The 15,094-nt window shown below is 39.5% G+C and overlaps 1 protein-coding gene across 1 annotated transcript; it reads left to right on the top strand.

Annotated features, from left to right (window-relative positions):
• Positions 1-1,682: 1,682 nt before the first annotated feature.
• Positions 1,683-12,852, top strand: mthfsd (methenyltetrahydrofolate synthetase domain containing). The gene is made up of 8 exons (XM_079379357.1): positions 1,683-1,842; positions 1,929-2,032; positions 2,609-2,722; positions 2,835-2,948; positions 3,040-3,130; positions 3,204-3,316; positions 4,039-4,164; positions 10,948-12,852. Exons 1-8 carry the CDS (start codon positions 1,815-1,817, stop codon positions 11,446-11,448), a joined length of 1,191 nt encoding a protein of 396 aa, XP_079235483.1. The 5' UTR covers positions 1,683-1,814; the 3' UTR covers positions 11,449-12,852.
• The last annotated feature ends 2,242 nt before the right edge of the window (positions 12,853-15,094 follow it).

The raw sequence follows: 15,094 nt of genomic DNA, 5'->3' as shown, positions 1-15,094 counted from the left end.
TTGAGTGAACCGACGGATGAAGTATTGAGACAGTATGCAGCGCGCCATGATGTAACGTGACCACACAGTGCAGAAGAATAACAGCAGAGGACACTAAAAACTATATGTATTCCTCTCACCAACACCATCTGACCAACACCAATGAATTACTGGCTTAAATCCACACATGGCCATATTTAAATATTAAATATGCATTTTAAATACACTAGGAATAAAATATTAAACTACATATAGCTCTTGTGTTTCATTGAGAAAACACTTACATTCAAAATGGCTCACTCACTTACTGATGACCTACACCAAGTGCTTATGTGTGAAAATACTTATAGATAATTTGTTCATTTAGAAATCATAGCTTGAGCACTATAGGCTTTAGGGTGGCTTTCTTGGTTTGGACAACAATGGAGGCCAATTTTGGAGAGAGAGTTAGAGGAAGAGGAGTGAGAGGAAGAGTGGGATGAGGAGTACGACAAGGAAGAGGACAGAGGAGAACAATTACAAATGAGATCCGGGCGACTTTGGTTGCCCATGGTTTGAGTTTTAGGGAGGATGGCTAGGGTCCAAGCTTAAGCAGCTACAATGTAGCCAGTGTCATCTGGACCTTTCAACAGGAAAATAAACTTACTCCCTGTAACATGCTACTGTACTTACAGCCCAAGCAGGCACAGGACGTCAATATAACTTCAGGCCGGCGTCAGACGGACATTGTATTTTGGTATTTGATGCCAATTTGACATCGACTAAACGTTGGATTTTGGTTATACAACCCAAAAACAGTGTCAGATGAAGTCGGTATTGGACATCAAATTAACATTGACATTGAATTTTGGTCACCCAACGTCGCAACTGAAATTTAACCAAATATCGGCATCTTATGCCATTGTGTGCCTGCTGGGAGCACTAAATTTTTCATTAACCAATGCAAAACAAGATGCAGGGCAAGAAATCTTATAGGGCACTGCGCCATTATCAACATCCCTGGACAGCATGGCATCATCATGCCACTCTTGGTCATTACAATATCCCACTTAATCACTTTTCTAGGCGTGGCGTTGGTAGGTATACAATCTCCCGCCCCACCACTTCATACCCCTTCTCCAAGCGATGGAGGAGGACTGTGGTGACATAGATGAGGAAGCATGCCAGGGATGGATACGGCACTGCAGACATTACTTCCCCTCCTGTTTAGATACAGAGAATATTGCTTGTGATGTTGATGAGGTTTTGTGGACAGACCCAAAAAGGAGACAGGATGCAAACAATGTTTTCCCCTTTACATCACAGTAAGCCTATTTGTTAACAGTCTTCAAATGTGTTTGTTTTGTCTGTTACCGTTGAACCCTTGGTCAAATACGATGAAAATACAATGTTTTGAGTATAAAATATTTAAATAATTTGTACTACCCCATAATCCATTTGGTAAAGTATTCCAATAATGAATGATCGCCCAAATGTTGTACACCTAAACTGCACAACACAATCTCCTCTAGTAATTTCTTTGCCAATATTGAATCTTAAAAATCAAGCAAGCATCAACCAAATGTTTAATACTCTCAAAACTCAATGATTATGGTTTTAATAAATATGTTGAACTATGCTGCAGTAATGATAACTATTAGTCCTCTGTTCAAATATTTAAATAATCAAAACGGATAGCCATAATCCATTAAACAGAGTTCATCAGATGAACTGAGGAGGGCAGCGATGCGCCACTGATGCGTCTCCTGTACCGTAAATGTTGAAAGAAGAAGAACCTTATAAAGATCTGTTTGTTATTTTATTAATGTGGAAAGAACTGTGACCTTTTCCGCGTAATGGAGTCAGTCATAAAAATTAATCAAGGTTTTTCGTTTGTTTGTTTTTATTTATTTTGCTGTGTAATTTACTTGATTTGTCTTTAACTGGTGATTTGTTGTTTTAACATTTAGGGGATACTAAATGGGACATACGCCATAAAGTATGGAACTACATCGAAGTGAAAAACCTGGCCAGTTTCCCTCGACCTGTGCACAACAGAATTCCCAATTTCAAGGTATCCAGACCAACAAAGACCCCCTAAAGAGTAATAACAAAACAACTTGTGTATTTGAACAGAAATTAGTAATATAAGGATTCTGTGGACTGTTGGTTTAGGAAGCAGCTCATGCCTGTAACAGGCTCACAGATGTGTTTACCACAGGCTTTATTTTACTCTTATTTTACTTTATTGGCCTGGTTTCACAAACGGGGCTTAGCTTAAACCAGGACTAGGCCTTAGTTAAATTGAGATATTTAAGCAACTTTTTCAAAAATGCCTTAGAAGCAAACATTAAGGTGTGTATCTTGACACAGAACAATGACACTGACATATTTTAAGATATGTCAGGGCAAGATATTTTCAGTTGAGACCGCTCAAACATGCATTTTAGCCTGGGACTAGTTTAAGCCTTGTCTGTGAAACCGGGGGATTAATTGAAAAACCTCATTATAAAACCCCATAGGAAAATCTCGAAGGAACCTGCTGCGAATTACTTCTCCAGGTTCTGACATCATAGTTCCCCCACTTTTATTACTTTAGAAGTAAGTTACAGTGAAGTGATATCTAATCCAGTACTATCCCCGAATTCAGGGTGCACTGGAGGCATGTGCCAAGGTGCCACTCTTAGAGATCTTCACCAATGCCGCTGTGGTCAAGGTAGGTCCTGATAAACCACTAGAGGGAGTTCGACTAGCTTCTCTGCAGGTATGTTGTTTATATTGCTTGCTATCTACTGCATTTCACATCAACCTGTGTGGTATTCTGCATTGCATGTATAATTTACTAGTACTATGGCATATTTTATGTTTGAATGCAGGCAAGAAAAATATTGCTTGTTCCAACTCCTCGGCTAAAAACTGGGTTACTTAACAGGATCATTCCACCAAAAGGTGCAACCATAAAAGAACTGCGTGTTTGTTCTAGGTCTCAGGTGAAGTCATGTATATTCAGATGTTATATAATGTGTTGTGTGTCTGCAGTCCCTTACATGTGTTTCAACTGACAAACTCTTTGTGCTCAAGGGTATCAAAGAGTTGAGTGTTCCGGTCGGTTTAGAAGACAAAGTTCAGGTGGATCTTGTCGTAGTTGGATCAGTCGCTGTATCTGAAAAAGGTAACTCTACATCTTACGACAACTTGAGAATTGTATCTTATCGTAATGCAATGATGCTATCTAATGTCAACAGGCTACAGAATTGGAAAAGGTGAAGGCTTTGCTGACATGGAGTATGCTATGATGGCATGCATGGGAGCTGTGTGTGAATCCACTGTGGTTGTCACCATTGTTCATGATTGCCAGGTAAGCAGGGGCGGACTGGGACAAAATTTGAGGCTGGGAAATCTCACTCTCATCCAGGCCATCCCATAAACACACAACAAAATTTGAAACCACGTACAATATTTTTTTTGTATGGCCATCATCATCACATAAAAAAAGTTTAAATCCCTAGGCTGAGGCTGTGCAAAATAATTCAAGGTTATCACTTTAACTTCCATTTTCCTTTTTAGTCTCTACATTTTCCCTGACATCTCTCTGTCCCTTATGTGTATGTTTACTTTTTTTACTATATTTTTTCATCAACACATCATCCACCACCTCATTATAATTTGTTTGCACATAGTCTACTTTTATTTTAGAAAAAAATAAGTATTACATTAGGACCATATGTTATTATTTTATCTTACCTAAATGTCAAATTACGTAACTTTGTTAAATGTAACTAGTTACTCCCCAACACCGTTAGCACACAGATCAATCATTGAGCAAACCACATAGTAACAACAAAGATTTTCAATAAGGGCCTGTAACTTGCAATAGTTATGTACATTCAGTCATTTAGCAGACACTTTTATCCAAAGCAATGTTACAGGGAAATGTTAAGGAACAATGTGTTCAGGGAAACATGAATTCTGCTCTCTAAGGAAATCCTGAACAGAATGTCCTGTCTTCGAGAATGTCCCGAGCTAAAGCTCACGTGTAAAGTATTATTTTTTCACATTTAACCTGATTTCTGTGTTTAGGTTGTGGACTTTCCAAAGGAACTCATTGAAAGCCATGACCTCACAGTTGACTTCATTCTAACTCCAACAAGAATCATTAAAACTGAATGCACTCACCCAAAACCACAAGGCATCATTTGGTCAAAGGTATGTGTATCATTGTCTTAAAACATTGTGACTGTTTAACTTTTTAAGGCTTTTAGCTTGATTTCTCTGTGTGTATGTGTGTTAATTGTTTAGGAATCACCACTGTCAAAATGCCTTTTCCTATAATAATGCAATGCTAATTGATTATGAAGCGGCATCCAATCGCCACATACAGTCAGGTCCATAAATATTGGGACATCGCCACAATTCTAACATTTTTGGCTCTATACACCACCACAATGGATTTCAAATGAAGATGTGCTTTAACTGCAGACTGTCAGCTTTAATTTGAGGGTATTTACATCCAAATCAGGTGAACGGTGTAGGAATTACAAAAGTTTGCATATGTGCCTCCCACTTGTTAAGGGACCAAAAGTAATGGGACAATTGGCTTCTCAGCTGTTCCATGGCCAGGTGTGTGTTATTCCCTCATTATCCCAATTACAGTGAGCAGATAAAAGGTCCAGAGTTCATTTCAAGTGTGCTATTTGTATTTGAAATCTGTTGCGGTCAACTGTCAAGATGAGATCCAAAGAGTCACTATCAGTGAAGCAAGCCATCATTAGGCTGAAAAAACAAAACAAACCCATCAGAGAGATAGCAAAAACATTAGGCGTGGCCAAAACAACTGTTTGGAACATTCTTAAAAAGAAGGAACGCACCGGTGAGCTCAGCAACACCAAAAGACCCGGAAGACCACGGAAAACAACTGTGGTGGATGACCGAAGAGTTCTTTCCCTGGTGAAGAAAACACCCTTCACAACAGTTGGCCAGTTCAAGAACACTCTCCATGGGGTAGGTGTATGTGTGTCAAAGTCAACAATCAAGAGAAGACTTCACCAGAGTGAATACAGAGGGTTCAGCACAAGATGTAAACCATTGGTGAGCCTCAAAAACTGGAAGGCCAGAGTTTGCCAAACGACATCTAAAAAAGCCTTCACAGTTCTGGAACAACATCCTATGGACAGATGAGACCAAGATCAACTTGTACCAGAGTGATGGGAAGAGAAGAGTATGGAGAAGGAAAGGAACTGCTCATGATCCTAAGCATACCACCTCATCAGTGAAGCATGGTGGTGGTAGTGTCATGGCGTGGGCATGTATGGCTGCCAGTGGAACTGGTTCTCTTGTATTTATTGATGATGTGACTGCTGACAAAAGCAGCAGGATGAATTCTGAAGTGTTTTGGGCAATATTATCTGCTCATATTCAGCCAAATGCTTCAGAACTCACTGGACGGCGCTTCACAGTGCAGATGGACAATGACCCAAAGCATACTGCAAAAGCAACCAAAGAGTTTTTGAAGGGAAAGAAGTGGACTGTTATGCAATGGCCAAGTCAATCACCTGACCTGAATCCGATTGAGCATGCATTTCACTTGCTGAAGACAAAACTGAAGGGAAAATGCCCCAAGAACAAGCAGGAACTGAAGACGGTTGCAGTAGAGGCCTGGCAGAGCATCACCAGGGATGAAACCCAGCGTCTGGTGATGTCTATGCGTTCCAGACTTCAGGCTGTAATTGACTGCAAAGGATTTGCAACCAAGTATTAAAAAGTGAAAGTTTGATTTATGATTATTATTCTGTCCCATTACTTTTGGTCCCTTAACAAGTGGGAGGCACATATGCAAACTGTTGTAATTCCTACACCGTTCACCTGATTTGGATGTAAATAGCCTCAAATTAAAGCTGACAGTCTGCAGTTAAAGCACATCACACTCATCATTTGAAATCCATTGTGGTGGTGTATAGAGCCAAAAATGTTAGAATTGTGTCGATGTCCCAATATTTATGGACCTGACTGTAAAGCCAAGACAGTGGAATCCTCCGTGACTCGTTAGCTGCCGGTCATCATCGAAGAAGTTTTACAAAATTTAAATTTGTTTTTGATTTTTTTTTTAGTTAAACATATGGAGACATGATACAAATCATACTGAAGCAACGGTGCCAACAGAAAGTTCTACAAACAAACAATCCACCACATGAAATAAAGGAAATGGGAGTGATCACCAGTGCACCCTTGTGACAGCGAATGACCAATAAGAAACAACAACATATCAATGCTCCTACAGATTATATGATTGAAATGCTAAAGAGAATTGTGTAAGTCATTGCCCGAGAATCAAAGCAAAAGGGATGAAAACTAGTAAGTATATGAAGCTGGCACAGACGGAAGGCTGTTCTTACGTTACAGAACACACGTGTTAGTTTGCAGTTGGATGTAGTCTGTGCAGTATGTTCAAGCACAGCTTTTTGGTCCAGACGCTGCCGATGCGAGGTAACAACACCGCTGGCTTTTGTCGCCGCTAGTTCTTTGAAGTTGGCTTGGTGTGACTCGGCCTTAACAAGGGTTGCACCTGAGAGAAGCCATGAATGGGTTTAAATTTCTCATGTAGAGCTGGCACTGGATACAAATGTTTGGCTAAACCTAAATGCTCTGCAGTGAATGTACCCTTTATCTTGAATCTCTTATTGGGATGGAAGGCAGGGGAAAGTGTGAAGGACACCTTTGCACCTGAGATGACTTGAGTGTCATATGTCTGACTGTTCTCTAGGAGAGATTCTCTAGCTGTCCACTGAGTGTGAGTTACTGTGCTGCGTTGTGAAGTAAGACGGTATTCTCTGAACCATCGTCCAGAATGGTATAGATCTTCAAAGTACATTTTCCATCCAAACCTCCAGCATTTCTTGTCCATCTTAATCCAGTTAGTTTTCAACTCACTAGTTAACTGTGGAAAATTACTACACTGTTTAAGAAAGTGCTGCTTATTGTCACAGTAGTGACAGTACACAAACCTGCCAGGAGTTTCTTTCTCTGTTTTTTTTGCATCTGTTATACTTGTGGACTGCTCTGCACCATACAAAATGGCAGCTGCCTGTAGAGGGTATCTGCATGGCTTCTGGACCTCTTTCTGCATAGCACCACAAGAGGATAAACATACCTTTTGAAATTGGCCCGAACATTAGGCAGTTTGGACATGAGTCTAGCTACATGTGAACCTGAAGTGGTTCCTTTGTCATCCAGATGGTCGAGAGCAAACCTCCTGAATGCCTGGTTATCTCCACTATGAATATTACTGCTATCCAATAGTTCTGCAATTCTCTGTAATGCCAGATGGTGGGGCTGTCCGTAGTGCTCAGTCAGAGATCGCATGCAAGTATAGGTATAATGAGTGTTACTATAGGAGTCTGTGATTAAAAGGGCCTCAAATATCAGAATCTGACATTTGAACTGTTCTGTGGCATCGTGTGGCAGCAAATTCTCAATAGATATCTTCAGCTGAGCGAACTGTCATGGGTCCTCTGATGTAAAGTCAGGAATGGAGGGTGTAGGACCTCTGAATAGGAGGTGTACAGCCATCAGGGACAAAGGCCTTGTGACATAATCTGGCCATTCTCTAATCCTAGGAACAGGTGAGGGGGAACGATAAAAGCATCCATGGCTGGTGTGGGACATAATTACTGTAGCCTTTTGGGCTGCATACTGGGTATGCCCGGGTCATATGTTGTGACAGGCTGGCTAGGAAAACTTGAGTGATGGGGGCACACCTGCAGAAACACTAACCTGTTCATCATCTGCAGGCTTAGAGCATTCATAGCCTGTCCATGAGTTATCAGTCTCTTTAGCAGCCTGTCCAGTGCAATCTGCAATGAAGGACTTGTGAGATCGTGGAGCTGGTATGGGTTTGGGGTTTTTGGACAGGATGCTGTAGTTCATACGTGGCTGAGGACATGCTTGTATTACTTTTCCACAAGTCAGACTGATTCCATCAGTCCTGGCTGATTATTGGCACTACGATGGCCATCCTGAGTTTTTATGAAAGTGTTTTTCTAGAGGCACAGCCATCTGCACGCTTAAAGTGTTTGTTACATCTTTTCCTTTTAAGTACATACTGGTTGGAGGTGTTTCTTTGAGATGAGATGCATGGGATGAGGTAGCTTGAGGCCTTTTTGTCCTATTTTAAAAAAAATTCTAGGGATGTTTAGCTATGTTAAGTTAACGAATGAGACCTTATTGTACGTGTTACCACAACATTTATAAGGATGATTTTAATGATCTATAAGCATTGGTGAAATAACTAGATAAAATTACATTACCAGTACAGTATGTATTAACTTATTTTATATATCTGTTTGTCATTCTAGCTAATGGATCTGATCAGTAAAGGATCAGGCTTAAAATATTTCTTATCCTATGAGTGAGAGGGTAGGATATATAAAACATTTAGTGATGCTCTATAAGCATTTCTAAAATGATTATGTGAAACTATACTGACAGTACAGTACATATCAACTGATTCTATGCATTTATTTAAAGAGCAGGTCATATGTTTTTTAAAGTGTCCTAATATTGTGTTGGAGTCCCCTACAGCAGGTTTAAATTCATCTAAGGCAAGAAAACATTGTACATGAACATTTAATATTAGTCATTTGTAAATGATTTCGAAAGGATTAGTTCAGAACAGTAGTGAGCTTAAAGTCTGTAAACCCCTCCCTTCCATATGCTCTGATTGGTCAGCTGGCCAAGTCTGTTGTGATTGGTACAGAGAGGAGTACATGAGCAAGTTAGAGAGCACTAAAGCACCTTTGCATAAAACAATAATATAGTATAATGTATTCCAATATATATAATGGAATAAAAACATTTTGTTTAACAATTATGCAAGCAAATTGTGCGCACAACTAAAGTTTAGCTGCTAAACCGTAAACACTTAACAAAACAATAATGATGGATATGTTAGCCAAGTGCTAACGTGACTGATGAAACAATACAGTTTGTAAACCAACAAAAGGTTGTGTGCATTGTATTGCTGTGGTATCATGGGGGAAAAAAGAATTAACCAACTGATTCTTCACATCATCTTTCGGCAATGAAACAATGTAAACACACTAACTAGCGGAAGTGTTTGTGGGCAGGTCAGAGTGTTTGTATTTCGCAGGCAGGCGGGGATTATGTAAATGTCTTAGCTAGTGACGTATACTGGTAACAGGCTGAATATTCGAAAATATGACAACTCGTTAAGGCGGCTCAGAGTTGACTCTCTCTTTTGAGAAACAATATCGTTATCATGCACTTTTTTAACAACTTTGCAGACCGTTTACATTGAAGGATAGCTAGGTTACAAACTGCAGAATAGGTATTTTTCTAAAACCCATATGACCTGCTCTTTAAAGAATGGAGAATGAGATGAACAAGATTTGGGTTAAAAGATTTCTTATCCTATGACTCCATCTCATGGACAACCTTAGTATTATATCCTTCGTCTGTCAGCTGAAATGTGTGATAGTTTTTAATTTTCTGTTGGCTCTGATTGCAGATTTATGAAAGTAAACATGTTTCCTCAGAATGACCACATGAAAAGTTTTGAAGAGTTTGGATAATGCACTTTAAAGATATAAAAAAAATACTGTTATCTTTTACTGTTAAATACTGTTTAATTAATTACCATGGTAACGCCTTTCAAGATATCCAAAATCCATTTGCAACTTAGCATTTTCATTATCTTGGCATAGTGTCGAAAAAATATGATGTGATTTGCATGATTGTCCTAGGAGGAGTATGTATTAATTTACAGCTTGATTTGCTTCCTGTTGGTCGTAGCTAATGACTGTAAATTAGAAAGTTGTGTGGCTTGAGGAGAACAAATTATGTTCTGTACAGAGTTTGGTGACTGTAGGAAAAACCAGCCCCTCTCTCCCATACTGTTGTCAAAAGCTGGCGCTATAATGTGCCTCCTCCATGACCATTTCTTAGCTTTTGCTAGTGTCTAACTATCCTTAATAATGATTTGTGTGACAAGTTTCAGGAAATTCTAAACATGTTAAGTGCCTTAAAAGCACCTGAAAAGAATATTGAAGGTTGACCCATTGCTATGGCAACAGTACTGAGTCCCTTCACACTTTTACATCTGCCAGGTTTTGACATTATTTTGAAGTTTGAAGCAAATCGAGTAAAAATAAGAGGCTGATGTCAAAGCATTTTGAAAATGACACACTTCCTGCTGCCAGTTGGTGGCATTATCCACTTGTTAAGTCTGACGTCATGCGGCCAAACGCTCTATCAGATCAGGTGCTAATATACACTCACAGTGTGATTTTATAATACTTCCAAAAAAATTAAAATCCTAACCTTTAACTCCATACCGAAATCCCAGATAGCCGGACAATGAAAATATAAATAAATGTAAAAAGTCTTTGTTTGGGACGCTGTGAGCATGGAGACCAAAATAGTGTACACCGTAAGTTTGAAAACGTTTAGCTTAAATGTTTAATATGAATAAACAGTCTCATAAATGGCTGCTGAGGTATTATTCTCAAGTGAAGCGAGTTGAGGCTTGGACCCGGAAACAGCGCTTCTTACGTCACCACTTAACAAGCGGATAACTTTGACTCCTAATTGTCACATTTATGTGATCATACACTGAACAAACTTCTGACTTTTTATCAAAATCAGACTAAATATGCAAAAGTTATTAGACACTTCCTGTTTCTCATTTCTCGCCATAATGTTGCCGCTTCACCATTATAATCCGTTCAAGATATAAAAATCCCATAGCAATTTTACATCCTCAGCAGACGAAAATCCTAGGAGTATCGCAAATTCCAGAGCATGCACTTTTCACAAAACCTTGAATAGCCAACTTCCTGAAAACTGTCCGGCTTGATGAGATTTTGATTTTAGGTCATATTGTCCATCCCTACCTAACTAAACAAGAAAAATAAACCTTTATTCAGATGATCTCTTCAGATTAACTTAATTGTAATAACTTACTAATGCTTTCAGGTACACACAGAAATACTGAAGAAAATACCCATTCTGAAGAAACTAAGAACACTGGAGCAGGAAGCTGGGAAATATGCTGCTTTAAAGACGACGCCTGCTAAAGAAGATGAAACTAAGAAATCCAAAGAGCTGAAATGGCAGCCTAATTGTCAGCCTAAATCTGAGCTGCAATGTGAATATTTAGCTTCCGAAGATAACGCACATGCTGGATTTGAGCGCAGATTTCTTAAAAGTTCTGTCACTATATGCCTGAGTAAGATTCCAGCTGGGTTACGTGTGAGTGAGTTGAAGAGCTTTCTCAGGGAACATGAAGCTGTTCCTCTGAGACTCAGCTGGCAGGGGACAAAGCAAAGAGCATTCCTGCTGTACGCTGATGAAACTGGTGCAGAGCACACTCTCACCACATTTCAAAAGCTCTCCATTAATGGCCACACCCTACATGCTGAATGTGTCGGAAGTAAGGAGCCAAAGACCCTGAGAGGATACCAAACAGGCTGGTAATAGACTCCATGCTCTTTTGGAGGATAATGTTTTTTTATCCAGAATTCTGTTCTGTACACCTTTCTAAACAAGAATAAAAATATGTAAATCATTTTTATGTATAAATGTCTTGTATGCTTGCCATTGGTTAACGCTCACACAAAGAATCTATAATATAAGGCAAAAAATGCATCATGAAAATGTGAGTTTTGCTAAGGCCTGAAGATAATACAGTGTTTTTGAAGTGTCTATGTATTTAATGTTTAGATAAACAGTGTTGGGTAAATGGGTATATTTTATGATACCAGCTCTTCTATAAAGGTATGTCTATGCCTGTATACTGTAATTGTATATTGATAGTAGTTCTGTCAAAATTAGCACATTAATGCAGGCGATTATTATTTTCAGATTAACCGTGTTTTTTTAATGCAGACTTTCCAGACGTGCACTCAACTTTGCCTCAGCGACAAAAACGGTACAGGTGATGGGGAGCTTCAGTAGAAAATCTGCAATCGGATGAAATTGATTAAATTTTGTCAAACCGTATGTCAGTAAAACGAATTTTCAAGTGTATAATTTTTCTGTCTTGTTTTCTCGTGATCACTACTTAATTTTCTCGTGATCTCGACATAACGAAAGTTGTTTTGTCGTTATCACGACTTAATTTTCTCGTGATCTCGACATAACGAAAGTTGTTTTGTCGTTATCACGACTTAATTTTCTCTGTGTATTCGGCATGAGAAAATGCTATAGAAGCAGCATCATCGCAGCATCATGGATGATCGTATTCGCTTTTTACTTTGATCAATTTGATTCAGCTTTGAGTCTGGATTTAAATGTGGCTAATGTTTTTGCATATCTGATCTCTTCTGGAAGCTGGTTCCAACTGTGGGCGGCATAATGGCTAAAAGCGGACTCCCTTGTTTTGTGTGAATCCTTGGTATTTCTAACTGACTCGATCCTAATGATCTGAGTGGTCTGTTAGGTTTATATTCAGTGAGCAAATCAGCAATGTATTGCTATCAAATTCTACATACTGCCAGTTTGATCCTACTGTTTTGCTTAAGATCTGTGTTCATGAAGTTGAACCTTTCATAACACATATGATTAACTGTAGTTTAGCATCTGCCATCGTTCCAGCAGAATTAAAATTGGCTGCGGTGATCCCCATACTTAAAAAAACGGTTCTTGACCATATAGACATGAACAAATACAGGCCAATCTCAACTTTACCATTCTTACGTAAAATTCTTGAAAAAATTGTAGCTTCACAATTAAGATCTTACTTAAATGCTAATGGCCTTTTTGAACCTTTTCAGTCAGGATTTTGTTCATCACATATCACTGAAACTGTTCTTCTTTGTGTGGATAACGACATTCTTCTGTCCATGGATTCTGGGTTAATAAACATCTTGATTCTTCTCGATCTCAGCTCTGCATTTGACACGGTCTGCCATGAAATACTCATCTCTCGTCTTTCTGATATTGGTATCATTGGCTTAGCTCTCTCCTGGCTCATTTCCTACATTAGCGATAGAAAATGTTATATCACCATACAAGGGTATAAATCTGCCATTGCTCCAGTTTCACAGGGTGTTCCTCAAGGTTCAGTTCTTGGTCCACTTCTGTTTATCATTTATATGATAACATCATACGCATACATGGATTTCATTGCTATGCTGATGACATTCAAATTTACCACCAGCTCTGATAGGTCATCACTGTCCGACTCACTTACTGCATGTATCAGGGATATCAAGCATTGGATGTCCTTGAATTTCCTTAAACTAAATAATAACAAAACTGAAATATTGATGACTGGCTCTGCTACCTCAGTCAAAAGGATGGATCTGTCCTTGGAAATTGATGGGGTTCATGTTAAGCCTTCTTCATCTGTCCGTAATCTTGGTGTCTTATTTGACTCATCTCTATCTTTTGTCTCTCACGTTTCTTCTGTTGTTAAAACCTCTTTTTTTCCATCTTCGTAATATTGCACCTCTTTGATCTTCTCTAACTCTAGCTGATGCTGAAATCTTAATTCATGCATTAATCGCATCACGTCTGGATTATTGCAATGCTCTATTTCTTGGTCTGCCTAAAAAACATATTGCAAGGTTACAGTATGTTCAAACCACAGCAGCAAGAGTTCTCACCTCCACCAGGCATTCTGCTCACATTACTCCTCTACTGCATGATCTTCACTGGCTACCTGTTGCATCACGTATTCATTTTAAGATATTACTTCTAACATTTAAGGCATGAAATGGTCTTGCACCTCCATATCGCCTGGATTTTCAAATAAGCGCTATATCTTTATAAATAAACAGCAGATTTGAGTTTTAAACAATTACATTCTCACATTCTTTCAAAATTATGTGGGTTTTTAGGCAATGACGTTTCACAAGTCCACAAGAACAGACAAGAATGAGAAACGGTTATTATCTGTGTGAAAATAAAAAAGTATAAAATACACTGTTATTTTTTGTGTGTGTGTTTGCGCACTCTGATGTAATAAGCAGAACACAGCAGAGCGGAAAGAATGAAGCAGAAGCTTTATCCCTTTGCATCACGCAAAAGTGACAATTCTGGTAAACCAATCAACTTTCGCAATGAGTTTAGCTCCACCCTTTTGATACCCTTTGCTGTGCTAGGTACCCCAACGAAAGGGTACCAAAAAAGTGGTACGGTATGGTTCGCTATTTTGGTACCATTCACAACTTTTGACAATGGAAATGGACATAATTGCGTACTGTACCGTACTGTACTGAACTGTACCGCTCTGTGGAAACGAGCCATTAGTATTAATGCTCCTAAATTATGGAATTCGCTACCCCTTACACTTTGTAATTTATCATCTTTGTCTACCTTCAAGACTCTACCTCAAGCTAAAAACGTATCTTTTTAATTTGTATTTTGGATAATGTGGCTATATTTGGCCTTATGTGTTTGCATTGTCTATTTGGGTGTGCAAATGTTTTGTATAGCACTATGTAAAGTGACCTTGAGCAATGGAAAGGTGCTATTTAAATAAAACTTCTTCTTCTTCTTATGCCCACATTTCCTTCCAAAGTGTGGGCATACTGTGAGGTCTACTGGGGCCTTAGGTACACATTTTCGGCTGGGACACTACTTAGCAGGACTAAACTACATTTGTTATTTGTTAATGACAAATAGAGCATTTTTTAGGGCATACTTTTGGCCCACATTATTCCCACTCTTTCCCCACTGTGTCCACACCCAGCCCACAGTGTACCCACACTTGCCCCACTGTGTCCACACCCAGCCCACAGTATGCCCACACTCTTTCCCACTGTGCCCACACGCAGCCCACAGTGTGGGCATACCTTTGGGCATGTTATGGGCCCACAATTGGCCCCATTGTGGGCCCACTCTGCTTTGTGAGGGCCGGCCCACACTTCGGGCTGTCCCACTCGGGCCTCACATGTGCCCCGCATTTCACGCCGGTATTGGGGCCCACTGAGGGCAGAAAATCTTGCCCACAGGGGCAGCCCACTGTGGGCCCCAATACCGGTGTGAAATGCGGGGTACAATTTGGGCCTGAGTGGGACCAAAGGGGCATGTTTGCTGAGATATAACATCACCACACAGTGCGGAACAATAACAGCAGAGGATGCTGTAATGCTGTTTATTCCTCGGTCTCATCTGA

The sequence above is a fragment of the Barbus barbus genome (assembly GCF_936440315.1).
Source record: "Barbus barbus genome assembly, chromosome: 3".
Classification (NCBI taxonomy): Eukaryota; Metazoa; Chordata; class Actinopteri; order Cypriniformes; family Cyprinidae; genus Barbus; species Barbus barbus.
The sequence above is the reverse complement of the archived record's forward strand: the minus strand, read 5'-3'. Positions and strand labels throughout refer to the sequence as shown.